This window comes from Ambystoma mexicanum, chromosome 7q (assembly GCF_040938575.1).
Source record: "Ambystoma mexicanum isolate Mex_15411 chromosome 7q, UKY_AmexF1_1, whole genome shotgun sequence".
In the NCBI taxonomy this organism is placed as follows: Eukaryota; Metazoa; Chordata; class Amphibia; order Caudata; family Ambystomatidae; genus Ambystoma; species Ambystoma mexicanum.
The window spans coordinates 178,079,437-178,106,808 of record NC_090941.1 but is presented as its reverse complement, the minus strand read 5'-3'; the positions used below and the strand labels follow the sequence as shown (position 1 = coordinate 178,106,808).

Genomic DNA, 27,372 nt, shown 5'->3' with positions numbered 1-27,372 from the left:
TGTTCACTCTTGTTCCCCCATTCCTTTCTTGTTTTGCAGCTGGCTCGTGAAAAGATGCTCTTGTGGCAGCTGGTGGCGCTCAGGTAAGAGTCTATATTACCCGGAGCTGTCCGGTAAATGTTGCACAAGGAAAACGGGTTATTTTGTCTCTCTTTACAGATGCGGCACGTGAAAATATGGAGAGTCACAAAAGGATGCCTCCGGTGGTAAATCAGGTAAGTCTATGGTGGTAAGAATTATATTTGTTGGTTCCCTCGGCTCACCTTGTGGTTTTCTTTTGTCTCCTAGGTGCCGAAGTTCGGCGAAGAAATGATAGAGGCAGCGCCGACCCGAAGGATGCTGTGAAGACTGGTGAGTATGGCGCGGCGCTGCAGCTGGAGGTGCGGCGCGTGCTGAAATGATGTTCTTTACAGGTCCGGAGACAAGATGGAACCAGAATCAGGTGTGGAATAGAAATAAGTTTGTTTTCTAACCTTGTCCCTTTCTTTCCTCTTTGTTTTAGGACCTCCGGATTCTAGGCGGGCGTGGCAGAAGACTGGATGCAGGTTGCAGGCACGGTGAGTGTTGCGCTGCTGGATGCAGAATAACGCGAAGCGTGTGTTGCTGGTCGGGTGTGGTTTAAATAGCCTCAAAAGTAGTCCCAGGTAAGAAGTCCCTAGAACCACACCCGAGTAAAAAATAGTCCCTGTAGAAAAATAGTCCCTTTCAGGCTTCATGTTGGATTGGAGCCATTTGCAGCATGGTCTGCCTGAGGTCAGTAATGACTATGAGCCTGGCGCCTTATGCGCCAGGACTGAACCCAGATAGCCCCTAGCCGGGGCTGCTGAGGTTTTACTAAATGTCTAGACGCCTGCTCCCGGGGCTGATGGGCTTGGTCCGGATGCCTGGGGGTAGGCATCATGACACCTACGCCTCCCATTGCTCCAGCCACCCTCACTAGAAATAAAAAGAACATTACCTCTGGAAAGCCACTCCATCTCATCCTTCCTACCCTTAATAACGCCACTGACTCCTGCTCGGACCCTACTACCTTAGCCGACACCTTTAATCAGACAGTGCTTGCAGCCATAAATTCCATCGCCCCGCTCAAACTTAGGAGACCCAAACAACATGCGCACCTCAACTCGTGGTTCACACCACAGCTCAGAGTGCTATGTAAAGAGGAACGCAGCACAGAGTCATGTTGGAAAAGTCACCCTTCGCACACCCACAAGGACAGCCTCTCCCTAGCCACTCTTAACTACAAAGAAGCTATACTCCAGGCTAAAAAAGAATCCTATAATAACTGCATTGTGTCAGCACAATCAAATACCAAGGAATTATTCAAAATCCTCAAGGAACTCGAGACACCTGCAGCCCCCCCTCCCCGACTCCTGCACCAAAGATAGCAATTGGTGAACGAATATACAGACAGCACTCCTGGGCAAAATTGCCACCCTCCAAACCAAAATTAGAGACAAACAAAAGTCCCTACAATTAGACCAACCTTTGACCGCTCCCATACCTAGTACCCGCCAAGCCAACCTGACCTACAAACCATTCGCCTTCTCCCCTTTCACTACCCTCGAAGTAGAAGGAATCATAAACAACCTTAAGCCGACTAACTGCCAAGGCGACCCTTGCCCGGCATCTACTATCAAGGAAGCCTCACATGACCTAGCCCCCTTCATCACAGCGTTCATAAATGCCTCCTTCAAAACAGGTATAGTCCCTGAAAGCCTCAAGGACGCCTGGGTGATCCCATTACTTAAAAAACCATCCGTTGACCCTAACATACCGACCAATTTTAGACCAATCACCACGGTCCCGTTCGTACTCAAGATCCTAGATCGTGCAGCATACCTACAGATCGAGGACTACCTTGAATCCAACAATCTTCTGGGTCTAAGTCAGTCTGGCTTCCGCCCCAAACATGGTACTGAAACAGCCCTGATTGATCTGAAAACTCAGATGGAGACACTAAAGGACAACGGGAAGCTAGCGTTACTCCTTCTCCTCGACCTCTCTGCGGCATTCGATTTGGTCAATCACTGCATACTTTGCCATCATCTCAAATCAGCGACCCACTTCTCAGACTCTGCCAATGCCTGGATCCATTCCTTCCTCAGCAACAGATCCATGCGGGTCTTCTCACCTACAGCTTCTGCAGACCCCTCTCCCATCCACTGTGGCGTCCCGCAAGGCTCTTGCGTATCGCCTACACTTTACAATGTATTCACCAAACCCCTTTTCGATGTGCTCGACTATCTCGGTGTCTCCTACACCAACTACGCGGATGACACCCAGATACTCATCCCCATCACTGGTGATTACACAGCCAATACCAAATCCTTGAACGATGTCTAACTAGTCATTCAGGCCTGGATGCCGCAACACGAACTATGCCTTAACGATGACAAGACAGAGCTCTTACTACTAGGATCAACTCAACGTCTCAACAAATTAGACCAAGCCTACAAGTCTTTCATCATTGACGGTAATGACATCAAGGTCTCCAAAGACACTAAAACTCTAGGCGTCTTTCTGGACTCTACCCTCTCCCTGAACAGACAAAATGCAGTAAGGTCGGCATCGTCCTATACATGCAAACTCATCACCGTCTGCAGACCCTTTCTGAATCCTCACAACTGCATTACTCTTGCAAGAACACTCATTATGTCCAAAATTGATTACTGTAGCACCCTCTACTTGGGGACTAGCCAGTATAACCTCAATAAACTGCAAATTATCCAAAATAATGCCATAAAGGGAGCTCTCAATATCCCTAGACGGTCTCATATCTCTAACGTCAGATCTGATCTACGCTGGCTCCCGGTAAAACAAAGAATTGCCCTGAAAACACTAGCCCTGACTCATAAATGTTTGGCCAATAATGCCCCACCCTACCTCTCATCTCGCCTTACACTCCATACCTCCTCCCGACCTTCCAGATCAGCCCAAATTCACAGCCTCACCCTGCCCAGATTGAAACTCCAAAAAGCGGGCGGTGTGAGCTTCCCCGTCCTAGCCTCCAAACTCTGGAACACACTGCCTACCTCCATCAGAACAGAGCCTTCATTCCTAACTTTCAAGAACAACACCAAATCTTGGCTGTTTACGCAGAAACTTTGAAGCCCGTTTTTTTAAGGTAAGCTACCGATTTGTAATATATCTCATTTGTGTATATATCTCATATTGTACTTGTATTATGACCTGTAAATGTGTATATCTTGTTTTTATTAACATTTTACTGTAGGCAATGATCAAATACAGCAAAAGAGGATTCAAACAAATTCAAACAGATACCAACAGATAAACAGGTGAAAAACTCCATCCCTCCCTCCCCCCAGCACGCCCCCCACCCCCCATGTTTCAGGAGCAGTAAACAAAACTATATCTTTTTGTGACATGAGGTCAACAATAGGGAGAGTTAAGCTTGTGAGGTCTTATCCAGTTCAATCTGAATTCACTCAAGTCTCCCGCCCATTCATGGATCAGAGTACTCTTGGGGAAGTATGATTCGAAGTAGCGCCATATATAACCTGTACATTTTTATTATATGCATACTTTCATATTGTAACCTGTACCTAAGAATATGCGCCCCGTTGCCCAAGGGCCTGGCTGCGCTTTATAAATAAAATAAACTTCAAACTAGCTTGTGCCGCACAGAAAGGGGGTGTAATCATGTTAAATGTAGTCATCTTTGTTTTTGAAAGGGACCTGACAGGAGCGGACGTTGTTTGCAGCAAGTGCTCTCTGCCAGGCTCATGGATGTCAACTGTGAAGGTGACCTGCAACTTGCTGCAAGTGCATAAATATCTCGGGAACACATTTGAAACCGTAAGAGGACACCTGAAGTAATCGGTTCGTTCATATTGGAATCGACCAAATGGAACCACATTCCCGAAGGATGCGCGCGCACACACCAGTTAATGCTCGGGCCTAAGTAACGCCACTCCGCATGCGCATGCGTATTTTAAAGTAACCGGTCCTGCTCTATTCACAGCATAGCAATTGTTCCGCTGTCTGGGATGCGCGCGGGCGGTAGTGCAAATCCTGCGCAGCTCCTCCTGGGAAAGAGGCGTCTGCGCACGCGCCCCTCAGCAGTCACCACCGGCTTGCAGGCAGGCGGGGGTGATCCATCCAGCATCCGCTGTGTGCAACTGCAGTAGTCGAGGGGGGGTCCGGCGGGCCCGCCCATGCCGCCTGGGGGCGCAGCTGCTGCTCCGCGGTGGCGGGGGGCGGGGAGGGCGTGAGTGCATGCCGCGGGCGGAGGGGACGGGGGCGCGGGGTCGGCGGAAGCGGCGGCGGCCCTGGAACGATGCGCGAATACAAGGTGGTGGTGCTGGGCAGCGGCGGTGTGGGCAAGTCGGCTTTGACAGTGCAGTTCGTGACCGGCACCTTTATCGAGAAGTACGACCCCACCATCGAGGACTTCTACCGCAAAGAGATCGAGGTGGATTCGTCGCCTTCGGTGCTGGAGATCCTGGACACGGCGGGCACGGAGCAGTTCGCCTCTATGCGCGACTTGTACATCAAGAACGGCCAGGGGTTCATCCTTGTGTACAGTCTCGTGAACCAGCAGAGCTTCCAGGACATCAAGCCCATGCGCGACCAGATCATTCGAGTCAAGCGGTATGTAGCATGCCCTGGCCTGCCAGTGCAGTGAAGCTGACTGAACCTAAAATCTGCAGGGGAGGGAGGAAGTCGGGACCCCATGCACCCACCTACACGGCAGGGAGGACCCCACCACCTTGCAGGGGGAGAAGGTACTTGGCCCCCTATTTACTTGGGAGGGACTACCAATTACAGGCAACGGGGGATGAGAAAGTACCCTGCAGGAGTAGAATAGTCCCACCATCTACACGGGCGAAACCAGTCCCTTGCGGGTAGATGTTTCTAGTCCCTTGTGTAGAAAAGCAACCAAGCCAGAAGGATCGGAGGGGGCTCCAAACTATTCGCCTACATCTGCTAGCTAAAGCACTGTGTCTGCCGCCCGTAGATCAAATCTCTTGAAAACTGACCAATACAGCCCAGGGATTTGGAACTAGGTCTACTGTGTCGTGTAATGAGTAGTTGTATAGTGCACTTGGGGTGGCTGGAAGCATTGATGTCCTTTTCCGTATGGCTCTGGGTATCTCGCAATCAAGTCAATCAATCATTCTTTTCTGTGCATTAATTTGTGCTGGGCAAGAAAATAAGTTTCCTGCTGCATTCGTGTAGTCTTAGCGTGTCGAGTGTGTTTTATTGTGATTTGTAACGCGCCTATACACAAGTGTTTCAAGGCGCTTCAGTGTTTCATGTGATCTTCGATCATTTAGATTATGTGGAAATGTGATGGTTCTAGTGTGCTACAAATGCCAGAAGCCGTTTAAAATCAAGTAGTAGGGGTGTGGTGGGATCGGAATTTATTTGCAGTTGTGATCTGTCTAGAACTCGGATGTGAAGTGCAACACTCTGCCCTTTTAATGCAAGTCCTACAAAAGGTAGCTTTTTATACCCCCCCCCGAAAAGGCACGTGTATTGGACTGCAGAAGTGGAAAAGGCTGCACCTCTTAAATTCTTCTGCAGGTCTTCGTTTGAAATTTGTCAGCTGTCGGAGGTGTGGTAGCCCAGCTGAGCCTTGCAGTGCTGTAGGCAATGTTAACATCAAGTGCATCTACAGGGTAATGAGACACACACAGAGGTAGGCAGTCGGCCACATCACCTGCAGTTGATGACCGGATCTCTAATCTACGATGGGAGGGGAGAGATGAGTCACCTGTTAGAGCGAGCAGATGTTCCACTACTAGAATGTGACGAGCAGAGGTGCCCATCTGGGTGACTTCGAAGCGGATTTAAGTCTGGCATGGGGCACATACCCCTGCTGTAGCTCTTCCATCTCAAAGATGGAGCCAGTGTTGCACAGGAGGGCCTCCCTAGTGAGGTCTTATCTTTACATTTCTCTGAAGCAGGCAGTGTACAACGGGAAGTGATTAGTGATGGGGAAAAGGCAAATTGGCAGTTACCATTGCTGTGGGTTTTAATAAGCTATTTTATGTGTTATTGATTGTTGAGTGATTAGAAACTATGCTGGTGCAGAACAAGCTGTATGAAACTATGACATGGTCGTCCATTTTATTTCACTTTGTCTTTTTGGAGATTTTTTTTTTTTTGTAGGCTTTCATTAAATTGCATGCCGGAGCTTATATGCTTCCATTCAGGATGGGGGGGGGGGATAAAGCTGCAATCGTAGGGAGCCATTTCCTATGTCCAGTGGAATGAAAAAAGTGGCAATAAAATAATTAGCTGCCACTTTATATGCCCTGCAGAATAAGGTATGATTTGGCAGGCGAAGTTGCAGAGCTGAGTGGGTTTAGCATGTTCACCAGGCCTGCCTACCAAATCTTGGTCTGGTTATCTGCCAGCATATTTTTTTATGCTGGCAAAAAAAATATTGATCTTTCTAATCTGCATGACTTTTACACCAGGTGAAAGCAGGAAGTTTCTAAAGGAGTAGATTGTAGACGGTATCTATAATTGTTAATAGCACAGGGAATTACGTTTTCCAGGGACATGGTGGGAAAAAGAGAGTTGATGTCGCCTGTGTTTTACTATTTGCATTTCCACCACGTGGGGGTAAACTATGAACATTCCACAGAAAGGCCTTTGTACAAAAATGCAGACGGGGTGGTCCCCTCCTTGCAATTTAGTTTTAAAAACAAAATGCCACTTAGTCTTTCTGCTCAACATGTTCATGCAGTTTTCTACTTTGTCAGGTTGTTTATCATGTGACTTATGCACTTTTACATTCCTCTGTATAAAACAGATTATCACCGAGTGTCCAAACGTTACTTACGTTTCAGACCGGGCTCAAATTCTAGCTTCGGTAACTAAAGTGTGCGATCCTGAGCAAATCATTTCCTCTCATTGTTCCTTGCGTGCTAATTCTGGGTACCCCTAGAAGCGATTCAGTTCAGTGTACGGTATTTCAAAAAAGCCTTACTCCTAGTTTAATAGTGTTGCTCCGTATGTCATAGCGGCTCTTCATATTCACCATGCAAGTAGCAGATATTTGTAACTGTGTATGTTGACCTGAGGTAATTACTTCCATTTCCAATTACTGGTGCGGTCTAGCAATCCCATCATCCTCAAAAAATTAAAATGTTCTGTAAAAATGCTATAAAAATAGAACTGTTACTATAAAACGTGAGTCACAAAATATCCCATTCCATACCCCAGTATTCTGGGAGGAGGTATCTTTCAAAAGATGCCGGTTCCCGAAGCCCCTCCACCGCAACCTGTTAGGAATAAGTGTGTATGGGTGCATTATTGGAGCATGCTGAAGCTGGGATGGAGTAAGGGCAGTCGTGCAGCGGGGGGGGGGGGGGCTCATTTCTCAACCCTTGCAGAGAACAGGAGGCTTCACCCTCTCTTCTTCCCCGCTAGATCAAGATGATGTGGCAGGTGTGCATGCACTGAGTGGGATTGTTGGTGAAGGGGGGTGGATGAACGGTGTCTGGGAGATGACAGTTGATTGGATTAAATAGAAAGGGGAGAACAGATGGGAAGGAAAAGTCTTTTGATGTTTCCACACTTAATTTTTTTCATTTTTTGCTCTGATTTTAGTTTTTTTTTGTTTAGTATTTTTTTTTTTTTATAGTTCATTTAATGCATGTTGAATAAAAGGTAAATAATGTTCTTGTTGCTAGGCTCGTTTTTTGTCGTGTACTGTTTTCATCCTTCATGCTGCAGCAATTTTTTTTTTCCATACAAGGAAGGGGGGGAAAAGGATGGGATGGAAGGAGAGCAGTGAAAGGAGTAGGGTGGGGTGGGGCATATGGACATACTGGGATGCAGGTGGAGGTGAGTAGATTTTGTAAGGTGTACTGAAGCTTATGCAAATTTTTTTTTTTTTTTTTTTTTTTTTTTTTTGAGTAGTGTGAACTGATAGAAGGCAGAGGGTTTTTTTGCCCTTCTCCACTTTAGCAAATTGAGTGAGCGTGGGCAAATCGCTGTCAGCAACACCTACCAGGTGACTAGGTTGCTTCCAGCTAGTCAGATCCCTAAACACACCAGGGTTCGAAATTGATATTCAGTGGGCAGGGGCGAAAACTAGCTCCTGGATGTTAGGCATCAACCAGTAGACGGGAGCTACTGCACTGGAAGCAGGAGCTACCAGATTTTTTGTCAATTTTGTATGAACCATTGTATTTAAAAGTGTTTTAGAGGTGTTCTAATTCTTTAATAACCTTCTTAAATACTCAAAGCCAATGTCACATTTTCATGTTTGGAAGGCACCAGTTGGCCCTCGGGGCCAAAAGTAGCTCCCAGTAGCAATTTATTTCAATCTAACCAGGCTCTACTATCCTAGGAGCTAAATGGCTCGCCTCAATTTCGAACTCTGCACACTACTTCAATAGTAAAAAAAATGCCAACTTAGAAAAAAACATTGAACCTTCGTCCCTAACCGTAACCATTGTCACACTTTGTGACAGCCATTAACTTCTCACACCCTAAGCTATGCCTTCACGTCCCTCCTACCCAGGGCCTTCCATCAACTTTGCCCATGGGGCCCTTTGTCTCACGTCTGCTGCTGCCCAGGCTGAATGCCCTTGCTGGCCTGTAGGGAAAGACACCGCCGTTGTGTGTGCAGAATAAAACATTCCAAATGAGAGAATCTGAAATGGTAGGCTCTCTAGTGCCCCCCCCCCCCCACGCTCCCGAAGCGTTTGTGTTCAATCAAAAAACTACTGGTTAGAATGGGGGAAGCCACTTTACTTGAACCTTTCCTGACAACCAGAGCAGACGAGGTGATGAGACAACAGCATTGCATGGGAGTGTGTGGTCCCCGTCACCAGCTGTGCTTTGGCAACGTAATTTGTCAAAATACACTTCAATTAACTTGAGTTGCAGGAACCACTATAGTATGAGGTCTCTAATTGTTAGGATGCCTTCTCTCTTCCATTGGTCCGCGGTAGACTTTATATTCCTCATGTTGGAAATCACACAACTTAATGGGGTTGATCTGTGAGTCAGACGTGATTTTCATGCAGACATGGAATTTGGGGACTTTGCTTTTGCAGATAAACTCTTGATTTCATTTTATTGAAAGGTTTCAGAAACTCTGAAATAAGTTCTTACTAGAAACTAGCATTGGCAATTCCAACGGTTTGGGCTTTTGTGTAGGTATGAGATGGGCACTGATATAAAGCTATCTGGCCATAAGTTCGCAACAGCCTGATTTCAATACCCAGCAAATGCCTACTAATATCTGAAGCCAAAACTTTTGGCTTCGGTATTGCTTGCTTTTAACAGGACATCGGTACTAGGGGCAGATATAAATCCAGTGGCTCGAGGCACACTTGGCGAAGACGTTTTTATTACTCCGCAGTCAGTTACAGCTGCAATTAACGCTCTTGTATACTGCTTAGAAAACACTGGCAGGCTAAAGCTTAATTTCACTATTTGGTACAGCAAGTTCAAAGAGATCCCAGGGCGATCTGTGTTTTTGGCGGGCAGTCTCTGAGTCTGTGGGAATGGCCACAATGATAAGCACGGATATGGGCAGTAAATGGCTAGGTAAATCGCTGTGTTCCTCTCAATTGTCTACTCTTCCCACCCCCTGTACACCAATGCAATAATTGTACCTAATAGGTGGCGCTGAAGTGCCACCCAATAGGCCAAACTAAAAATACACAACTGTACAGAAAAAGTGAAGATGTGGAAGGTTGTGACATCTGTGTTTGCCTCCAGAATGAAAGTGAACCGGTTATCATAACGTGCCATTTGCAGTTCCGCTCTGTTTATGTGCAGTTTCAGCCCTGTTTGTCTTCTAGTACAGATGCTGTTATTTTCCATTTTTACTAGTGTATATTTGGGGGTGCTCTGATGCAGTCTTATTCTTTCATTTTTCTGTTATGCTCCTACCAATGAATTTGCTTGAAAAGTGACTGGGAAAATACACAATGTCGTCTGTTGAGATTCTGGAGTAATGTTTTTGGTGTGCCTGGTGAATTGCATGGAGATTCCCCCCCCTCCCGCCCCCCCCAGAATGCCAGCGATACCTCTTAACCCGCCCCCCCTGCAGATTTAATGTGTTAATCTGTTCACTCCCAACATGGCATCCTTGGCTAGGCAGAGATAGCCAAACAAAAGGGGCCGCCCGTGAAACTAATTTTGTGGGAAAAAATAAAATGTGGCTTTGCACCACAATTAGATGCCTTAAAATAGCTTAATATCGCGTTGATAAACCTTTTCAAATTGCATACTGGTAGTCGGGCACACGCTCGCTGGCACACTGGTCATGAATGTCAGTTCTTCACATGCACACATTGTGTCACTCGCCAGGAGTGAATTATCACGCACCACTGGCTAGCGTCAAGTGCATTTGACTGCATGAACAGATTAATAAGAACGTAAACGATTTGGAAAGTTTCACATTTGTCCATTCTTTCTCTTTTTCGTAAGCTACATATAGTTCATGATCTATCTTCAGAGCAGAGTGGCAAGTATTAAAGCTACTTATCCATAATTCTATACTCCTTTTTTAAAACATTTATTATTTATTTTAAAAATTCTTCCCGTAGCTTAATTATCTTCTTGTTAGGGTGACTCCAGAAACCCGAAGCCGGCAATTTTCATGTATTGAGGTGATGTTTGCCATAATAAGCACCAACCGGCCATCCACCTCCACTAGATCCCGTCCCACTTCCCCGTCTCCCACACAAACTGAAGCAGGAACCTACACTGATCATCCACCACCCCTCTTTCCAACTGAACAGATCAGATAACCCCTGTACAACGACCCCAATGCCACTCATCCTGACTCTGAGCGATTCCCGCTGTGCATCAAACCTCACACAGTCCTACATATAATGAGACACCATCTCCGGGCACCCGCAAGCCGCACACGCTGCCAATGCAACTCTACCCATCAAACACTTCCTTCCTGCCAACCCTGCATGAACCACCCTAAGGCGATTCAAAATAGTTTCCTCCCTTTGTGTCAACTCTACCCCCCCATCCCAATGCCCTAACCCGCACCTCCCTGCACACTGCATACAACTGCCGCCCCTTTGAACTCATATCCAACCAATCCTGCTACATATCCTTAATTTTGCCATGCACCGATTATCAAAATGCTAACTCCAAAAACTCGATGGACATGTTGCAATGCAAATAATTCCTTAGTTTTTGATGCTGCCTTCCTAGCGTGTAGCGTTCAAAGTCATGGCATTGGAAAGCTTCTGATTATTCCTGATGGCTGTCATGTCTTGTGGTATCATTGGTGTAATAATGTTGCGTACATGTTTTTTTCTTGCAGACAAGTTCAATGACACATTTTTTTGTAAACTGTTTTTATTGATTTCTCATTCATAATAAAAAAAAAAAAACACATCAGCACCCACCAGCACTTCTACCCACCAACCAATGAATACAGCCAAAGAGCGACTGGGCAAATCGAGACCAGACAGGAGAAACCATTTAACAATCGGACCCCCCGCAGTCATGAATATAGGTCCCAAATGTCCTTGGTTTTTGAGGCTGAGTGCACCATAGCCCCATAGTCCGTCTCCAGCTCGTGACAGTGAGTGATATCCGACTTCCACTGATCATAGAAAAGAGGGCACCCCACCCACTTAACCCCACACCAAATCTACTCTCCTTTAGGCCAGCAGTAACAGACCCAATAGTGATCTGACCTGTTTAGGTAACTTTTATGTCGCAACAGGGGACGGGGCCACCCTTACTCCAGCAATTCTTTCAAGCATGTGCCAAGAAGGAGTGTATCTGGGGGAACGACCAAGCCAGATGAAGGAAGGTAAGCGGGAGTGATACCACACCTCTGGCGACTCAAGAAAGAACCTATGAATATCCATAGGGGTCAGATTTGGTGCAAAAACTTAAAATGAATTAACTTGAAATTGCTGTTGATCGCTGTGTGCAACAGTACCTTCAATAGGGTAATTCCCAGTGCTTCCATTTAACCCAGGAGTGTACCGCCCACCCTCGTACCTGTCAATTATGGTGGAGTATACCTTGAGACAAGCTTGGACGTAGCCCCCGCACTAAACATCTTGTGCAATACCGGACTAATTGGTGGTTTCTGAGGGAAATCAGTGAATCTGCCCGTCAACTCAACTTGTAGCCTGAAGTAAATCAAGATGTCCAGTGCAGAAGCTTAAGCCCCCCCACCCGCCCCCGGCCTTACATTCTTCCAGCGTCAGAAACTGCCCATTCGGAAAGAGATCTTGCCAACACACTAAACCCAGCCTGTCCATACTCTGTACATAGACCTTCTCACACGTGTGAGGTATCTGTGGTACATGCTTAATAGGGAGGAATGGAGAATACAGTAACTCATAACTCAATTTGCCCTCAGTACACTTCTACGCACTGCGTGTCAGTGCAACCATATTACGCACCCATTTGACTTGCTCAGCGGAAGAACCACAGCCCTCAAAAGCAATGGTGCCTCAATTGCCCTCCCTCTGCATGTGAGCCCGCTCTGGTTTCAAATCAAAGGCAGATTCCTTCACCTCCCAAGCAGTGACTCTGTGTGCTCCAGCTTTACCTCATAGTTCACCTGGTAAAGTGTTTCCGATGATCTAGCCACTGTTGCATCCAGATAATGGGTCTGATCGAGATGGCAGTTAAAATCGAACTCGTCTTGTAACCTCAGTCCCCTCGGTCAAAGGAAATGGCACCAACTTGAAGGGATTAATATTAAGCCCTGAGAAACGACTAAAAACCAAGACCTCCCTCATGACAGGTACCAAGTTCACTAAAGGGTCCTCAACCCTTTAAGTGCCATGGTTTTCCCCCCAGTGCCAAGGCTTTTTTTTTTTGTGATTTCGATATGTCGCCATTCAATGCCTTATAACTTTTTTGTTCCATAATATATCTCAGCCAAATTTGGCCCCTCCCCCCCCCCCCCCACATGTAGGCGTTCATAACGCCACCCAGGAATCCTAGGTTGCTGTAGGGGGTTGGGGGGTGAGAGAAAATTAGCAATAAGGGCAAACATTTTTGTTTAAATTTTTATTTTATTTTTTTAAAAAAATGCCAATAAAATGATGTACAAAGAAGCCTGTGTTTGTTTTCCTTGTAAGAGCTAGGAACAAATGGTTTGCTGTGCTGAAGTCCCCAATTTCCCGGCTTTCAAGAACAGGTTGAGGGGAAACAGAAAAAAAATATTTTGATGTGGTTATCAACCGTTTTGTGAGAGGTAGGCGATTTTGGCAATTTTTGCCATTTGGACATGCGTGGACGGAATGGAAGAAAAGGGTAGGAAAGCCGAATTGGAGGACAGAAAGGCATACATTTCTGAAAAGTAGACACAATTCCAAGTTTAGGCATGTGTGATTTGCACAGGTCAGGCAACCACTAGGTAGGGGAACATTCCATAATTTGGAGGGGAAAAGTGGGAAAATTACTGTGGGGGCAGGGGGGAAGGAGTATGTGGTGGGCATGGTTGGCCTGGTACGGCAATGGCTTCTATGAATTTTGAGAAAAACAATGCTCTGCTACATTTCCCCGACTCTTGCAGTTAGGAAAGAACACGTTTTTTTTGTAATGTTTCACAAAACAAGCAATACCACAAGCCAAGAATCGGAGCCATGGTACACAGGAGTTTTATGCTTACGGCCTGAACAGATGTACTTAGCATGTGTAAAGCAGGAAAACCAATGTGGTGAGGCAGGGCAAGCATATATATATATATATATATATATATATATTTTTTTTTTTTTTTTTTGAAAGACCACAGGCAGACCTTTTCAAGGGTAGGTGACTATTGCAGTTTATAAACGTGTATGGTGCCTAAAGCAGCGACTAAATGTAGGTCACATTTGGGAAATGAAAGGGTTGAGTGACAAAGGGCAGCAGCAAATGGATCGAAACTATATGAAAACCACGCAAACGCAACAAATGTCATACCTTCCCACGTTCCCACAGGTGTCCCGATGAAAACGGTACCTCACATGTGTGGGTGCACCTACCTGGGGGCAAAGGGGAGAGCCAAAAAGTGGCTAACCCCCAAGTCTTTTCCGACAGCAGAATTTGATGAATTTTGTGGAAGGGCACACCCTACAGATATGGGCTTAAGGTGTCCAAGCCAGCAAGGAAAACCGGGAACCCCGTGCATTTCCGAAAAGAGGACACCCGTGGGAATCCGCAGCGGTCTGACTTGCGCGAAGCGGCCCAGAATTTATTACCCAGAACCCCAGACAAAGTGAACATTGTGTGTGGTTTTGTTTTGTTTTTGTTCACTCCCCCATTTGCCCCACCCCCCTCCCACCACCAAATATCACACTTTGTCTGGGATTGTGGCTAATAAAAACTGGGACAATTTGCGCAAGGCAGACCTCTGTGGATTCCCATGGGTGTCCTCTTTTCGGAAATGCATGAGGTTCCCTGTTTTCCTTGCCAGCTTCGACACCCTAGGCCCAAATCTGTAGGTTGCCCACATGAGTGTACCGTCCCCTAAGCACAGCGGCAGCTCCAGGGATCCCCATTCTGTAACGTAGCACTGCCAGAGCTGCAGCCTGGTCTTGCAGATGGACAACCCACATGGGAGGCATCTGCTCCCAGGGAAACACCAATGTTCTGCTGGCATGGGGGGCAATTTGTAGCCTGCCTCTGCAATTGTGTCCCAGCCCACCAAAATATCTGCCTAGACGGCCCACTCCCACCCACGCCACCAACAATCTAGCCCCAGTCTCACCCACCCCACTGACAGTGGGCCCTAACCATAGAATAATGAAAACAGTACTCGCATAACGTTGCAGCTGCTCACGTAGAAAAAGCTGTAAACAAAACAAAAAACATGTTACCTACGGTCACACCAGCAAAAACAAATCAATACTTTCCAAGCATGCCCCCCCCCTTGTAAGCCATCCCTGGTGGTCTACTGAACCCCTCCCTCCTCCCCCCCCCCCCCCTGTGAAAACCCATTTGCCCCTTCCTACGGGCAGTTATATGCCCCCAGGGAGGGCTGCATGAGGTGCCCCCCCACACTCCATTTGTGGTGGGGGCAGAAGCTGACGTGAAATTGAAGATAATCCAGCCCCCTGGCAGTGAGGGGGAGGCCTCCCCCCCTCACATAGCCCAAGGGTTGGATTACAATTTTGAGCAATCCCTGATTTGCAGGGATCGCTCAAAACAAGGTGTCAAAAAGGTCAAGCTATCTCGTCCTTGGCACTTAAGGGGTTAATGAATAGTGTTAAATCGTCCGCATTGTGCGAATCACCAGTTTGTTAGTAAACAGCTAAATGCCCCCCCCCCCACCTGTACAATTGCCTGGCTCGAGCCAGTTCTGCAAAAATTTTCACTGCAAGTGCAAATAGCAAGGGGGACATCAGGCACCCCTGCTGTGTTCCCTCCTTCCATCTTTATGGGTTCAGAGAGCCTACCGTTCACCCCGAGGGGCATGACCAGGCCATTCTACAACAAGAAGACCATCATTCTAAAATCCTCTCCCATCCCCATTAGTCTCAATACAGTGAAGAGAAACGGCCATTCGATCGAGTCAAATGCCTTCTTTGCATCGAACGTCTGCTGCCACTGGGGTCTGATGATCTAGTACAATCAAAGAGTGTGCTAAGCCCGTAGGAAGTGGACAGCCCAGGAATACACCCTGCATGGTCAGCCAATACACATCTGGGCATTAACGGAGCAAGACTATTGGATAGTGCTCTTGCTAGGATTTCATTCTCCCGATTTTATTAGGGAGATTGGATGGTAGGAAGAGCAGCTTTCCACCTTCTTCCCATGTTTTAAGAAGAGAGCGACCACGGCACTGCTCATTGAGGCTGGACGTTCGCCATCTAACAGCACCTTCTGATACATGCGAAGCATGTGGGTAGCCAGAATGGTTTGATGTGCTTTGTAGAAGTCGGCTGTAAGCCCAGCAGGGCCAGCTGTCTTCCCGGCGGGCAGCAATTTGATTGCTGCATGGATCTTCTGTTCTGATGATGGTTTTCCCAACCTGTAAAGACATGGTTGTGATAGTTATAGCATGCCCTGGTCCACAGTAGACCTTGATGAGTATAGTCCCTCGCATCTCTGTGCAACGAAACGCATGTCCCTAATAATTGTACAAGCTCGTCGAGAGCATCCAGAAAACTATGAAAAGTATCCGTGGCAAATCCAGGATTTAGCAAAGCCAGACTAACTGGTAGTCAAGAGATGCGTCTCCTGGAGGAGAGTGATATACACTTGGTGCTGTTGCATGTAGAGCAGATCCCTTCTAACTTTCGCGGGACAGTTCCACCCTCTGACATTCTGTGTCATACAAGTAACCCCCTTCTCAGCAGTACTCATTCCTCTGAATTTGGTTTTCGATGGGCAAGAACTGAAACCCCCTTCACCTGTTTTGCGTATCGGACCACCTCACATTCACCCTGAAGAAATGGACTGTGCTGCCAGATCCAGGCCATCAACAGCTTCTCCCACCTTCACAAAGACCTCCCCAGTAAGCATTCCAGTAGTGTACCTACGAGTACCGAGTGTGCTGGGAACTACCGAGTGTGCTGGGAAAAACCCGCCCCTTTCCATTATACCAACAGAAATATCCCAACTCCACCCACCTCAGACAACCTCAATCTTCCAGTGATTTACCCCCCCCCCCCAATAATACAACCATATGCCAAAGGTCGCCTCTCAAGGCTTAGCCACCCCAACCAGCCATAGCCAGTGATGACAGACCCTGATGGTTGAGCACCCCACAGGGCATTAATAGAATGGTGCCAGCTTGGAGAACCGCTGCTGAACCATAGTCACTCTGGGTCTCATGGTGAGGCCCTCTCCCGGCCGCTACTGTTCGAGGGTCCGGACCCACCTTCGGTTACGTCTAGGAAGTCGCACGCCTGCTCCAGAGTTTGAAAGAACAGGGATTTACCTTTGCGTTGAACCCTCAGGCATGCAGGTAACAGCATGGCATATTTGAAACGTTTTATCTCTGAGCCTTTTCTTTACTTCAAGGGAGTTCTTCTGCAGATCCTGCACCTAATGTAAGAAACCTGGAAAGAGCCGGATTTGGACACCTTGCTAGTCGAGGTTGCCCAGTTCTCTTGATTATTGTAAAGTGTGGTTCCCGTCGCGTTAACTAAGGAGCCTAGCTATGATCGTCATGGGTGGCACGTTCGGTGCCGAGGCATGCCCCCCTCAAAACCGACCCCCCCCCCCCCCCAGGAATGCGATAGGCTCTCTTGATTGCAAAAGCTGAGGAAAATCCGACTCTCCGAGCGCCTCCCACCGCCTCGTCATCCAGAATTTGCTCCATGGGTCCTTTATCCGCTGCCTCCGGCACCCTGATTTATTATGAGATAATTTTGGCAGGACCTAGGTTCCTGGTCATCCTGCTTCTCCTGGAGCTCCTTGACAAACTTCTGCAGCTGGACCACCTCCCTAGACGTTGTGTATGACTCATCCTCCACCATAATCGCTGTTCAGTTTCATCCTGCCTGTCCCCATGTCTATTTAGCTGGACCTACATATGGTCCACCTTACAGGTGAGTGTATCCATCTTGTTAAACTGGGAGGTGATGCCACTTTTGTCAGGATACATTTATTGTCTCTTAGTGTGCCTGGTGCGGATCCAACATTTTGTTCAGCAGTCCCCCTGGCCTCCATAGCTCCCTGTGCTGCTGTTTTTGACTGCGTTGGGGTACCAAATAGAACTCTGGACTGCGTTTTATCGTGCTTCCCCATCCTGTCTCTGATAACGTTGCGACCGAGAGGTAATGCAAGAGTTCACAAAGACTGCAGAGCACAATGCCCCCTCTGTTCACATGCCCACTTTATTTCAGTGGCTACCAGCAGGTATATGGGCCCCTAGCGCAGCCAGGTTTATCAGCGGTCCCCCACCACACTGCCCGCATCACATGCTCACTTGATATGGTGGGGGGGGGAATGAGACCTTCCAGTTTCACTCCCCCCCCCTCCTCCCCTGTTGAATTTCCTGACAGAAACTGCCCTGGTTACCTGGTCACCCTTCTGATCTTGGTTTCAGGCCTGCCAGTTGCCCACCTGCACTGCCTCCCTGGCAACCCCTGCACCTGGGGACTGTTTTCTGTATCCTTACAGTCCCCCTACGAGCACTTATGTTCTGCACTTGCCATACACTTGCTGGCTGCTTTTTATTTATCGTATTTATTATACTATCCCTTGTACTGCACTTTCCCCTTTCCCCCTTCCCATGCATTTGCACGATCTGAATGATACCTGGCCTAGTGGGATTGTCGTCTGTCTTCCCTTTGTTCCCCTCTCCCTTGCCTCGTCGCGCCTTGAATCACTTGTGTATAGACGCGTTAGAAATTCCATATCATATCAGTTACAGGAGAGCAACACAGAGAACCAAACTTGTTATAGCAACGTGGCAGTGCTCGCTGTCACTGTAAAGTATGTACATGTCTCCAGCACTCCTTCAGCTGGTCTGCTGCAGAAAAAGCTTTCCCACACCTCGGGCGGCTTCTCCCAACTTGCGCACCGGGGTGTGCTTCTCCTTCACTGTGCAGCTTCAGGATGCAGTCATTGGCCCGCCAAACTGGGTCCCCACAGGTCGCCTCCCAGATGCTCTGCGTGCGGAAAGCGTCCCGCTACGCTCTCCTGCCAGCCGTTAGCCCCACACAGCTGACCTTCGGGACCTTCTGGCTGCACCAACCTTTCACACCGCCAGTGAACCCTCTCAGTGTGGTCCTCAGCAGCAGTGCTTCTCAGAGCCCACGCTCTGCTCTGCAGTCATTATAGAGCCGCTCGCTTCTGGCCACTACACTGGGGAGAGGGATGCACAAAGTGCCCCCTTACTGAATCGCCGCCTCCGGATTCAACCTACAGCCCCAAACCCCAGCGCAGGCTTTGCAGCCTCAGATCCTCTGCATGCCTCTTGGGATTCAGCAATTCACTCATGTGGGCCGCGACCCTGATATACAGCTTTCTATGCAGATAGGCTCCGCTCAGTGGAAAGGAAGCTTGCAATTCAGTCCATACACCTCCAGCAATATTCACTGTGCTGTATGGGGCAAATCACACACAGATTTGATAGGATTCCGCATGGATATACGGCAGGTTGCTGAGGGCTCACATAAGAGCGGCCATCTTGGCACTGATCTCGAACCCTCCCCTACCCCCCCACCCTCCGCAAGACACATTCAATTACTTAACAGCACATATAAAGCAAGATTTTACTTCAAGCACTGTCATTCTAGATTGTTTAGGTGTGTTATAATACACATTTTAAGAAACCAGTGGGTTTAGCTGTGATCAACATGTCTCCTGTCGTGGGTTTTCACTTTCCAATCTCGTGTGAAGAATGTAGGACTGATGATGATTTGACGTTTTTAGTTCTACTGTAGGGATCAAGTGGCTTTAAGTACCCAGATCGTATTATGTGCTTAGAGTTAACCTATTTTTTAAAGTTTATTTTCAAGACGTGTGTTCCTGGATGTTCTCCGTAATGAAGCTACTTTGATACTGGTTCTGTTTTGGATTTTGTGGGGGGGGGGGGGGGGGGTTGTGCTTTTTTATTGTAACTTCGGTTCAGTATGCTTTTGGGTCAGTTCCTCATTTTTACACTTTTGATTTTTCACTGCACTAAACCCTAAACGTAGTCTGTATTAAATATTATTTACTAGCTGATATAACTGGCGTTGCCCGGGCTTTCATTCCTTAATGGGTAGAGGTAACTGCAGATTGGTGAAACAGTGTGGAATTGTATAAGGAACAACGCTTCGCCAAGCCACAAACCAATTTTGATATTTGCTGAAATCCAGGGAAAAGGGTGGGGTTGTCCAGATGTCATCTTTTATGTCTTTCTTTCCACACTAGTACGAGCCTTGCAAAAGAAATGACCTGCACTTCATAAAAATTATTGCACCAGAAAGAGAGTGGGACTCTGCCTCCGAGAAGCACAGGGAGCATTGAGAGGGGAGTGACACCTCGTAACCAAGAACTAGTGGTTGTCTTGACCAATTGGTGTCAATTAACAGCAAAAATTCTTTGAAACACTAAATGTTTCCCTTATCTGATTAATAAACGCTGAAAGGCCATGATCAAATTAAATAGGAAATGACCCAAAAAATGATTGCTGTTTGTTATAAAAGAAATATTTTAAAAAATTCTCGCATGTGCAAAAACTGTTCCCAACATATAACAAACATTTATATGCTCAAAAATCAAATGGAGCGGCCATCGGAAGATTAAAAACGCTCCTTCTGTTTTGCTCTTCCTCTTGTAGAATTTTTTTTTTTTTTTTTCTCAATTCCCCTGCTGATCAGAGAGTAGCAGTGAAACAAAATCCCATGACACATCCAGCACTAACACTAAGGTTAGTATGGTCCTCCATGCATTTGGTTTTAATGAGTAACATAATGTTGTATCTCCATTGTTCATAGAGTGGTCGCTAACTGTTGGGGTAGCAAAGATGTGAGTTTCTTTTTTGAACAAGGCGGCCTTAGAATCAGCTTATCGAGACCTCTACGAAAAAGCGCATCTCAAGGCTGAAACACGTGTTGACATTTGACTAGAGAATATATCTGTACATAGTCCCCCTGTTTTTCCAAAAGGACATTGCAACAACATCCTTTTCCCATATCTATTGTAATTTTCTCTCTCGAAATGTCCACATTGGTCTTTCTGTGACCAGCACATTTCTGTGACATTCTATTTCCGTAATGGAAGCACAGATGATAGATGTGGGTGTGTTACTGTTTTTCCCGATTAAAAACAATTGAAATAAGCTGTCACTTATCGGTCAGAAATGGTGCACTTGATACCTTTCAAAGTCACTAAGTACTAACCCCACACATCACAAAGGTTTTAGAATGTTTACATTTGAGTATTGATGAATTGTTATATATGACCATGTTAAATGCGTATTATATCTTTGAGATGCAAAGAAGAGCCTGTTTTTAAACAATGGTAAATAATTAAAGAATAAGGATATAAAATGATTTCCTGGTGTATTATGCTGGTATTAATTAACCACTGAGATAGGTGAGGACTATTATAATAATTGTGATAGTGTAAGGGAGGGGTAATCGATTTTCACACTTTATACACAAATGTCATCTAACCAGTAATGACCAGAGGGTCCTTAACAGGTGACTGCAAAATTTGGTGTAGATTGGTGAAATGGTGTGAATTGTACCGTGAACATTTGCAAAGCATAAACCCACACATTTGTACTTTTATATACATAGATCATATGATGGGGATTAAAGCTCTTCACATGCAGGATTTCGTTTTTGGCTGATGTTTTCAAAACAGTTAGTTGGAGATGCTGGTACTTTCTTTTCTTCACAATAATTTTGTGTGATATTGCCGTCCGTGTGGCTCCAGAAGGAACAATAGTAGGGTTAATGCTGCTTTGGAGTCAAATCATGTGTGTGTTTTATTTATGTGAACCGAGACTGGTGAAATCGGTTTATTGTAATCATTAAAGCATTATAAACCCACACTACTTGATTTTCTAATGTCTGTCAGCAGTCTGTTTTTATGGTTGTAGTTGTTGAATAAATGTATCTGCCTGTAAGTAGTTGGTACGTTTCAATCTCAGCGCTCTGCATAGGGCAGTGATCTGCAACCTTTGACTCGTAGGAGTCGGTATAAAACAAATGGAAAGTCACAGGCTTTGCCACTCTACCGCACCCCCCAACCCACCTCCCCGGCTATAGGGTAGTCGGGTATTTTTTGTTTTTTTAAAAAATTTGTACACAGCAAATAACTTCAAGTGTTTTGTGTATTTCCCTATATCGTTTCAAATTGACACCCTTCTCATAGTTAAACGTTTCAAAGTCCACAAACTCGTGTTCTATAATCAGCATGAGAAAATTGGCTACAGCCTTATCTGCTCTCCTTCTATTTATTATTGATAAAGTGGCTGCTGCTCGGGGTTATTCCACTGTGGTCACACCTTCTAGTGCCTCTTAACCAATATCAGCTGATTTGAACGTGGAACAAATTCCTGCGCTGGTACATGGTTCTGAGGTTCAGGGTGAATCCATCGAATCAAATGGGTCGAATTTTTAATTCTTGCCAGCTATATACATGGGGGGGGGGGGGAGAACACCCTGCATAATTTTTTACCCTCAACCCCCCCCCCCCCCCCCCCCCCCACATCGCAGAGAGGCCTTTCAATACAGACCTTAAATACAATCTAACTCTAAGCATTTCTTGAATTTGAATATTCATTAGTACATATAACTCTTGCTGCAAGTGCCTTGGTTCGATATACATCTGATGCAGTATCTTACTAATATAGCTTCCCTTAGTATTTGGAGGGTCCAGTATTTACACCCCCCCTCTTCTTTGTATAGCAGCATTTGTGGCAGCAAAGGATAGAACTTTTCAAAGAAACAAGAATATCATGCAATTAGTGCTGAGGTAAAGCTGTTCAGATTTATTTGCCATTTGAACTGATTACATCATATGGAGTAAAGTACACAGGGTGACTGTGCAGTTGGCTACTTCAAATGCATTTTTTCTTAAATTTCATACACCTGCAAAAGTTTCTGTATATCAGTTATCTTCACTTCCTGTATAACTCCTAGCAGATTTTCAAACCCTCTAGGGACACCCGTAGGCAACCTTGGATGAAACTCATTTGTTAACTCAATGACTGTCTTTCTTCAGCAGGCCAGTAAACATCAAACCACTGTGTTCTTGTCTGCAAAACAAAATGTATATCTACTAGTGGTTCAGACACCAGCTACGCATGTTAATCTTCCTTTTGAAACAATGGCTTACCTTTCGGAGTAGTACTGTTAGCTCCACATCCCAGCAAATATTTTTTCACCCAGTACTTTTTTAAGGTATTGCAGCTGGGGAGGTTGCAGGGGAAATCTAATGTAGCTGGTACGCAGCTATAAGTCCGAGGTTGGCTCTGGTGCAGAAGTGGAGCAATGGGCCAGATTTACTGGAGGTCATACCTCCCTTACGTTTCAGTGAGTGACCCAGTCCCAGTTACAGCCTGCCCAGCGGCCTCCACGATCTTAATCGGTTGCTGGCCATATTCCTTTCTCATGGCCTTTAGCATTAGGGGCACATTCTTGCACATCTGTATCTGTTTTACTGCCACAGATCTCTCCAGGGCTACAGATGTTCCTGGAATTCAGAATAGTTGCTAAATCTTTGCCATCTATTTCATCGCACATCTTCTACAATACGTAAGAGTTTGTTGTTCAGGTAGTCTTGTACCTCTGCAAAGGAAAGTGGCCCACTGCAACTTTTCAGGAGGAAACTACTCGTTGGATTAGTTCCAATCAAATAAACATTGGTTGTCTGTATTGCAGAGCTGTCTCCCAGTGATAAGCCCTGCTGCTCTTTCTACTAGACCTAATAGTTTGTTTAATCCTTGCTCCTGCTAAATTCCTTAATTTCACCATCCGATACCTGATCAACAACTGCAATCTTTCTCTTCTAGTAAATAATTCATCAAACTGTTGCTGCAGCCTTATTTTAGCTCCTGTGCAGTTAGGAATCTGCATGAGACCTGAAATGCGGGCAAAGGAATTGAGAAAACTAGTAACGATGTATTAACATCATCATACTGGAAAATAAGCCTATTTATCTGACTTCACTGTATTATACCATGGAGACTGCACTAATAGTAATATTATTGAAAAATTCAGGCATGCAAAACCATACACTGTATCAAAGATACCTTTTCTGTTTGTGCAGACTATACTAACAAACTATTTGGACACCTTTGAATAAACTGTAGCTGTTTCCTTGTTTTTCCTGGAACTCCATTATTAGAAAGCATAATCATTCAGCAGTGTCATTGAGAGCCATTAAAAAAACCTACTTTAGCTCTTTTTTTTTGTTTTGTTTTGGCATTGTGATGCTTGCACCACCTATAAGCTGTAACTATCGAATTGGAGTAAAGATAGGGAGAAATGGCATAGTAGGAGGAACGCAAAGCATGTCGGTATTTTGATATTTACTCACCCGTTGACTGGCCATGTGTCGTAATCTGTGCTGAGGCCTGAATATGGCCATGTGTGTTATGAAGGTGAGGTGATGTCACTGACATTCTATGTGGAGTGTTGATGGATGTTTGGAGTGCTGGGTTCTACTTGGGTCAGTTGGACCTAATGTGCTGGGCTGGATGGATGTCCCAGTGCTTTCTCTACTTTATATCTAAGAGAATAAACCTACATGTAAACTACTTACCTTCTGGTTCTGTGCAGGAGGCTTAGTTTACCACACTGGCGACGAGGCTGGTTCCTTTGCTGTTGGGAAGGGGCAGCTGGTGAGAAGTGCTGCCTTCCAGGGAGACATCCACCAGTCAGGAAGCACCTGCAGGCCGGGCGGTGCAGTGGAGGTCCAGGGTGGATCCTCATTGTCCAGAGTCCAGGCGGTTGGTGGTTACGGCACATGTTACCCTGCAAGCCGGGTGGGCGCAGGTACAGTTGTGGTACGTGTCAAGGTCCCGGACGGTGACCCGGAGGAGATTGGTCGAGCTGAAGACTCAGGACGGCTGGAGGAGTGGAATTGGGTCCAGCTGACTCAAAGGGAGCAGGCTGCGTGTCGGTAAGCAGCCGCCACGGCACCCATGAGCGACGTGTCTCCCTGCGGTCCGGGAACAGCAACGGTTGGTGGTTTGGGGTGGCTCTGTGAGGACTTGTACATTTTGGAGTCATGCAGCTCCGCTATGGATATGGGTGGGGATGCGATTGGGAACAGTGTTCTGCGGGCTGGTGCAAAGGTTAAAGGCGTAGGGGTGAGCCTGGCTGAGCAGGTCTTCATGCTCGGAGGGACTGCAGGCACGGAGGTTGACTGTGTATTTGGGCCTGTCAACGATGTTGCCATTAATCTACCGGGAGCCATTGTGATGACGTCGACGGCAGTTGAGGGGACGTTCCATCAAGAAATACAAACAATAGGGGTACCCCTTGTGCTAATGTGGATCATGGGGTATAAGATACTATATAACGAACAAAAAAGGGAGATCCACAAGCAAAACAATATTAATTTCATTGTCATTAGTTTATGAAAAATTATAAGCTTAGAGGGAGGGGTTTGAGTCTGTGCCCAAAGGGTCACTGGGGGGAGCAACAAAGTGAAAGCATACTCAGATTGAGTTGAAGTTTTAATATATTTAGATTTGAAAAAAGAAAACCATTAAAAACATATGACATTATTCAAAATCATACACACGATTTTGTTGAAGGTATATACAAACCAAAGATACATGTATATTTCCAAAACTAGATCCTTAGAGCTGACAAATCACAGGTAAAGAAAAATATTTAAATTGAAATAATCAAGAAGAGCGAGAAAAGGAAAACAAAGCACAACAATTTAACAGGATTTAACTCATTTGCAGAAAATTAAACAGTTCCTGCTTGAAAACAAGTCAGGATATTGTTACATATGGATTCTATAAGGCTTTAGTCCTTTCAAGACTGTAGCCCTGCTTAATGTTTAGACAAGTCTATAGATTAATTAAATGCCAACGTGTGAAGATGAAGAATCTTGTAAGGAGTAGTGGCCAGTGCTACTGAGGAGGATGTTTAGAAGATATGTTCCTCCGTAGGGCTGTAGGGCACTGCAAAACACGTTTCAGCTATGCCATTCATTAATAGCATCTGTATATGTGGCCTTCCTCGGGGCGGAAGGAAAGAGAAGCTGCGGTCTCTGCCAGATACTGCAGCTTCTCTTTCTTTTCGCCCTGAGGAAGACCGCATACAGATGCTATTAATGAATGGCCTGATTATGGCCATGTGTGTTATGAAGGTGTGGTGATGTCACTGACATTACATGTGGAGTATAGGGTATACAAACCCGCTCTATAAGCCTCCAGTACTAGAGAAAATGTCAACAAGATTAGCAACTGGGGCTGGGGGGGGGGATCTCGAGCTTTTGCACCCCCCACCTCCGTATAACGCATCCACTAGCCCAACATGTCCGTAGCATCGGTGTACCCAGAGGGTCTACAGGGAAACGTAGACAACGAGTTAAGGGTGTTGCAGGAAAGGTTAGTCAGGTTACAAGAAACTGAATAAGCATCACCAGAAATAAGGGTACCAGTACAGAAAATAGGGGATTGGAAGTCAGATTTTTTGTTTAGATTCAACCCTGGGGCAATAAGAAATGTTTGTGTTGAAAAAGATGATGGGGAGAGGGTATGGATGGTCCTGGGACAACAAGTAAGGGAAATTGAAGATCAACGTGGTAGAAATAATGAAGAGGCGGCGATAAACCCTTCTCCTTCACAGGAGGTAGTGAGGAGGGATAGACCAAGAAATAGACCAGATTTAATGGTGGTAGTACAAGATCGAAGAATAACAAAATGGATATAAAGGAGTATGGATAACGCAGTATGAGCCATGGACAAAAATAATTTGATTAAAGCTCTGCCCCCTGCCCCCCCCCCCCCCGGCTTACAGCCGGCACCAGTAAATGGATTTATGAATTTGAAAAGCAAACAGCAGGGATACCTTTAGCACTAGGACACCTTAAAGTTTACTGGTAGCCATAGTTGGGGACCAGTCTGAGAACATATGGGTAAGGGCTGGGTACCCTGGGGTAAATCTTGCAGATATTGAACATGATGGAGCAGCCTTTAATGAGGCATGGGTATGGGATGCCTATGAAGGATGTACCCAGATAACCCTGACTTGCATTCTTTAATGCAGTGCACAATGGGTGATGATGAGGACCTGGTTAGGTTTATTCTTAAGTTATAGGAAATGTGGAGAGTGGATACAGGAAGGTAATGGGACTATTCAATATCATTTTTCAATTTTATTGTAAAGAGGGGACTACCAAAAGAGGTCCAAAAGGCACTAGATAAAATTGTGGGAATTGAACCCAAAGGGTGGGCAGAGATACAAAGTATAATAGTCCACTATTGTAAGAGAATTATCGAGCGGGACAGGGTGACAGCCCAGAAGCGCCAAACGGATTAGGCAAAACCAGTGGAGAATAAACTAAATAAGGTTGTCGTCCAAGCACCCGTGACGGCACCGGTTCATGGTGAAAGGACGCGAGATACTCAACAAATTGTGAATGCCACAATTGCAGCACTCAAGGAGGACAGGGACAATGGGGTGGAGGGGGCAGTACCCCAACCCACAATAGCAGTATGAAGGAGCACCAAGGGGAAGAGGATTTTGAGGAGCAGGGGGCTTTGGGCGGATAGGACCCCTGTGAGAAGGATTGGGAACATAACAGTGCTGGCATTGTGGGAGATGGGGGTGTTTTGCAAGACAATGCAGGAACAGGCCTGGGGTGGGATTCAGTTATGGGCCATTACCTTCAGGGCAGGCACTCCAAGGGCCTCAAGGAATGGGACACTAGCAATTTGGGCCAGGGGGTGGGGGGGCAAAATCAATTTCTTTAAGGGGCTAACGGACAAGGGCAACTTGGGCAACAACTCCAGCAGGGTGAAGAACACAATTTAAC

General features: G+C 46.1%; 1 protein-coding gene across 1 annotated transcript in view; it reads left to right on the top strand.

Moving 5' to 3' along the window:
- Positions 1–4,013: 4,013 nt before the first annotated feature.
- Positions 4,014–27,372, top strand: part of RAP2A (RAP2A, member of RAS oncogene family) — a 171,030-nt gene continuing 147,671 nt past the window's right edge. The window contains exon 1 of the mRNA XM_069640030.1: positions 4,014–4,614. Within this exon, the coding sequence (XP_069496131.1) occupies positions 4,301–4,614 (314 nt within the window). The 5' untranslated portion in view covers positions 4,014–4,300. The remainder of the gene's footprint in view (positions 4,615–27,372) is intronic.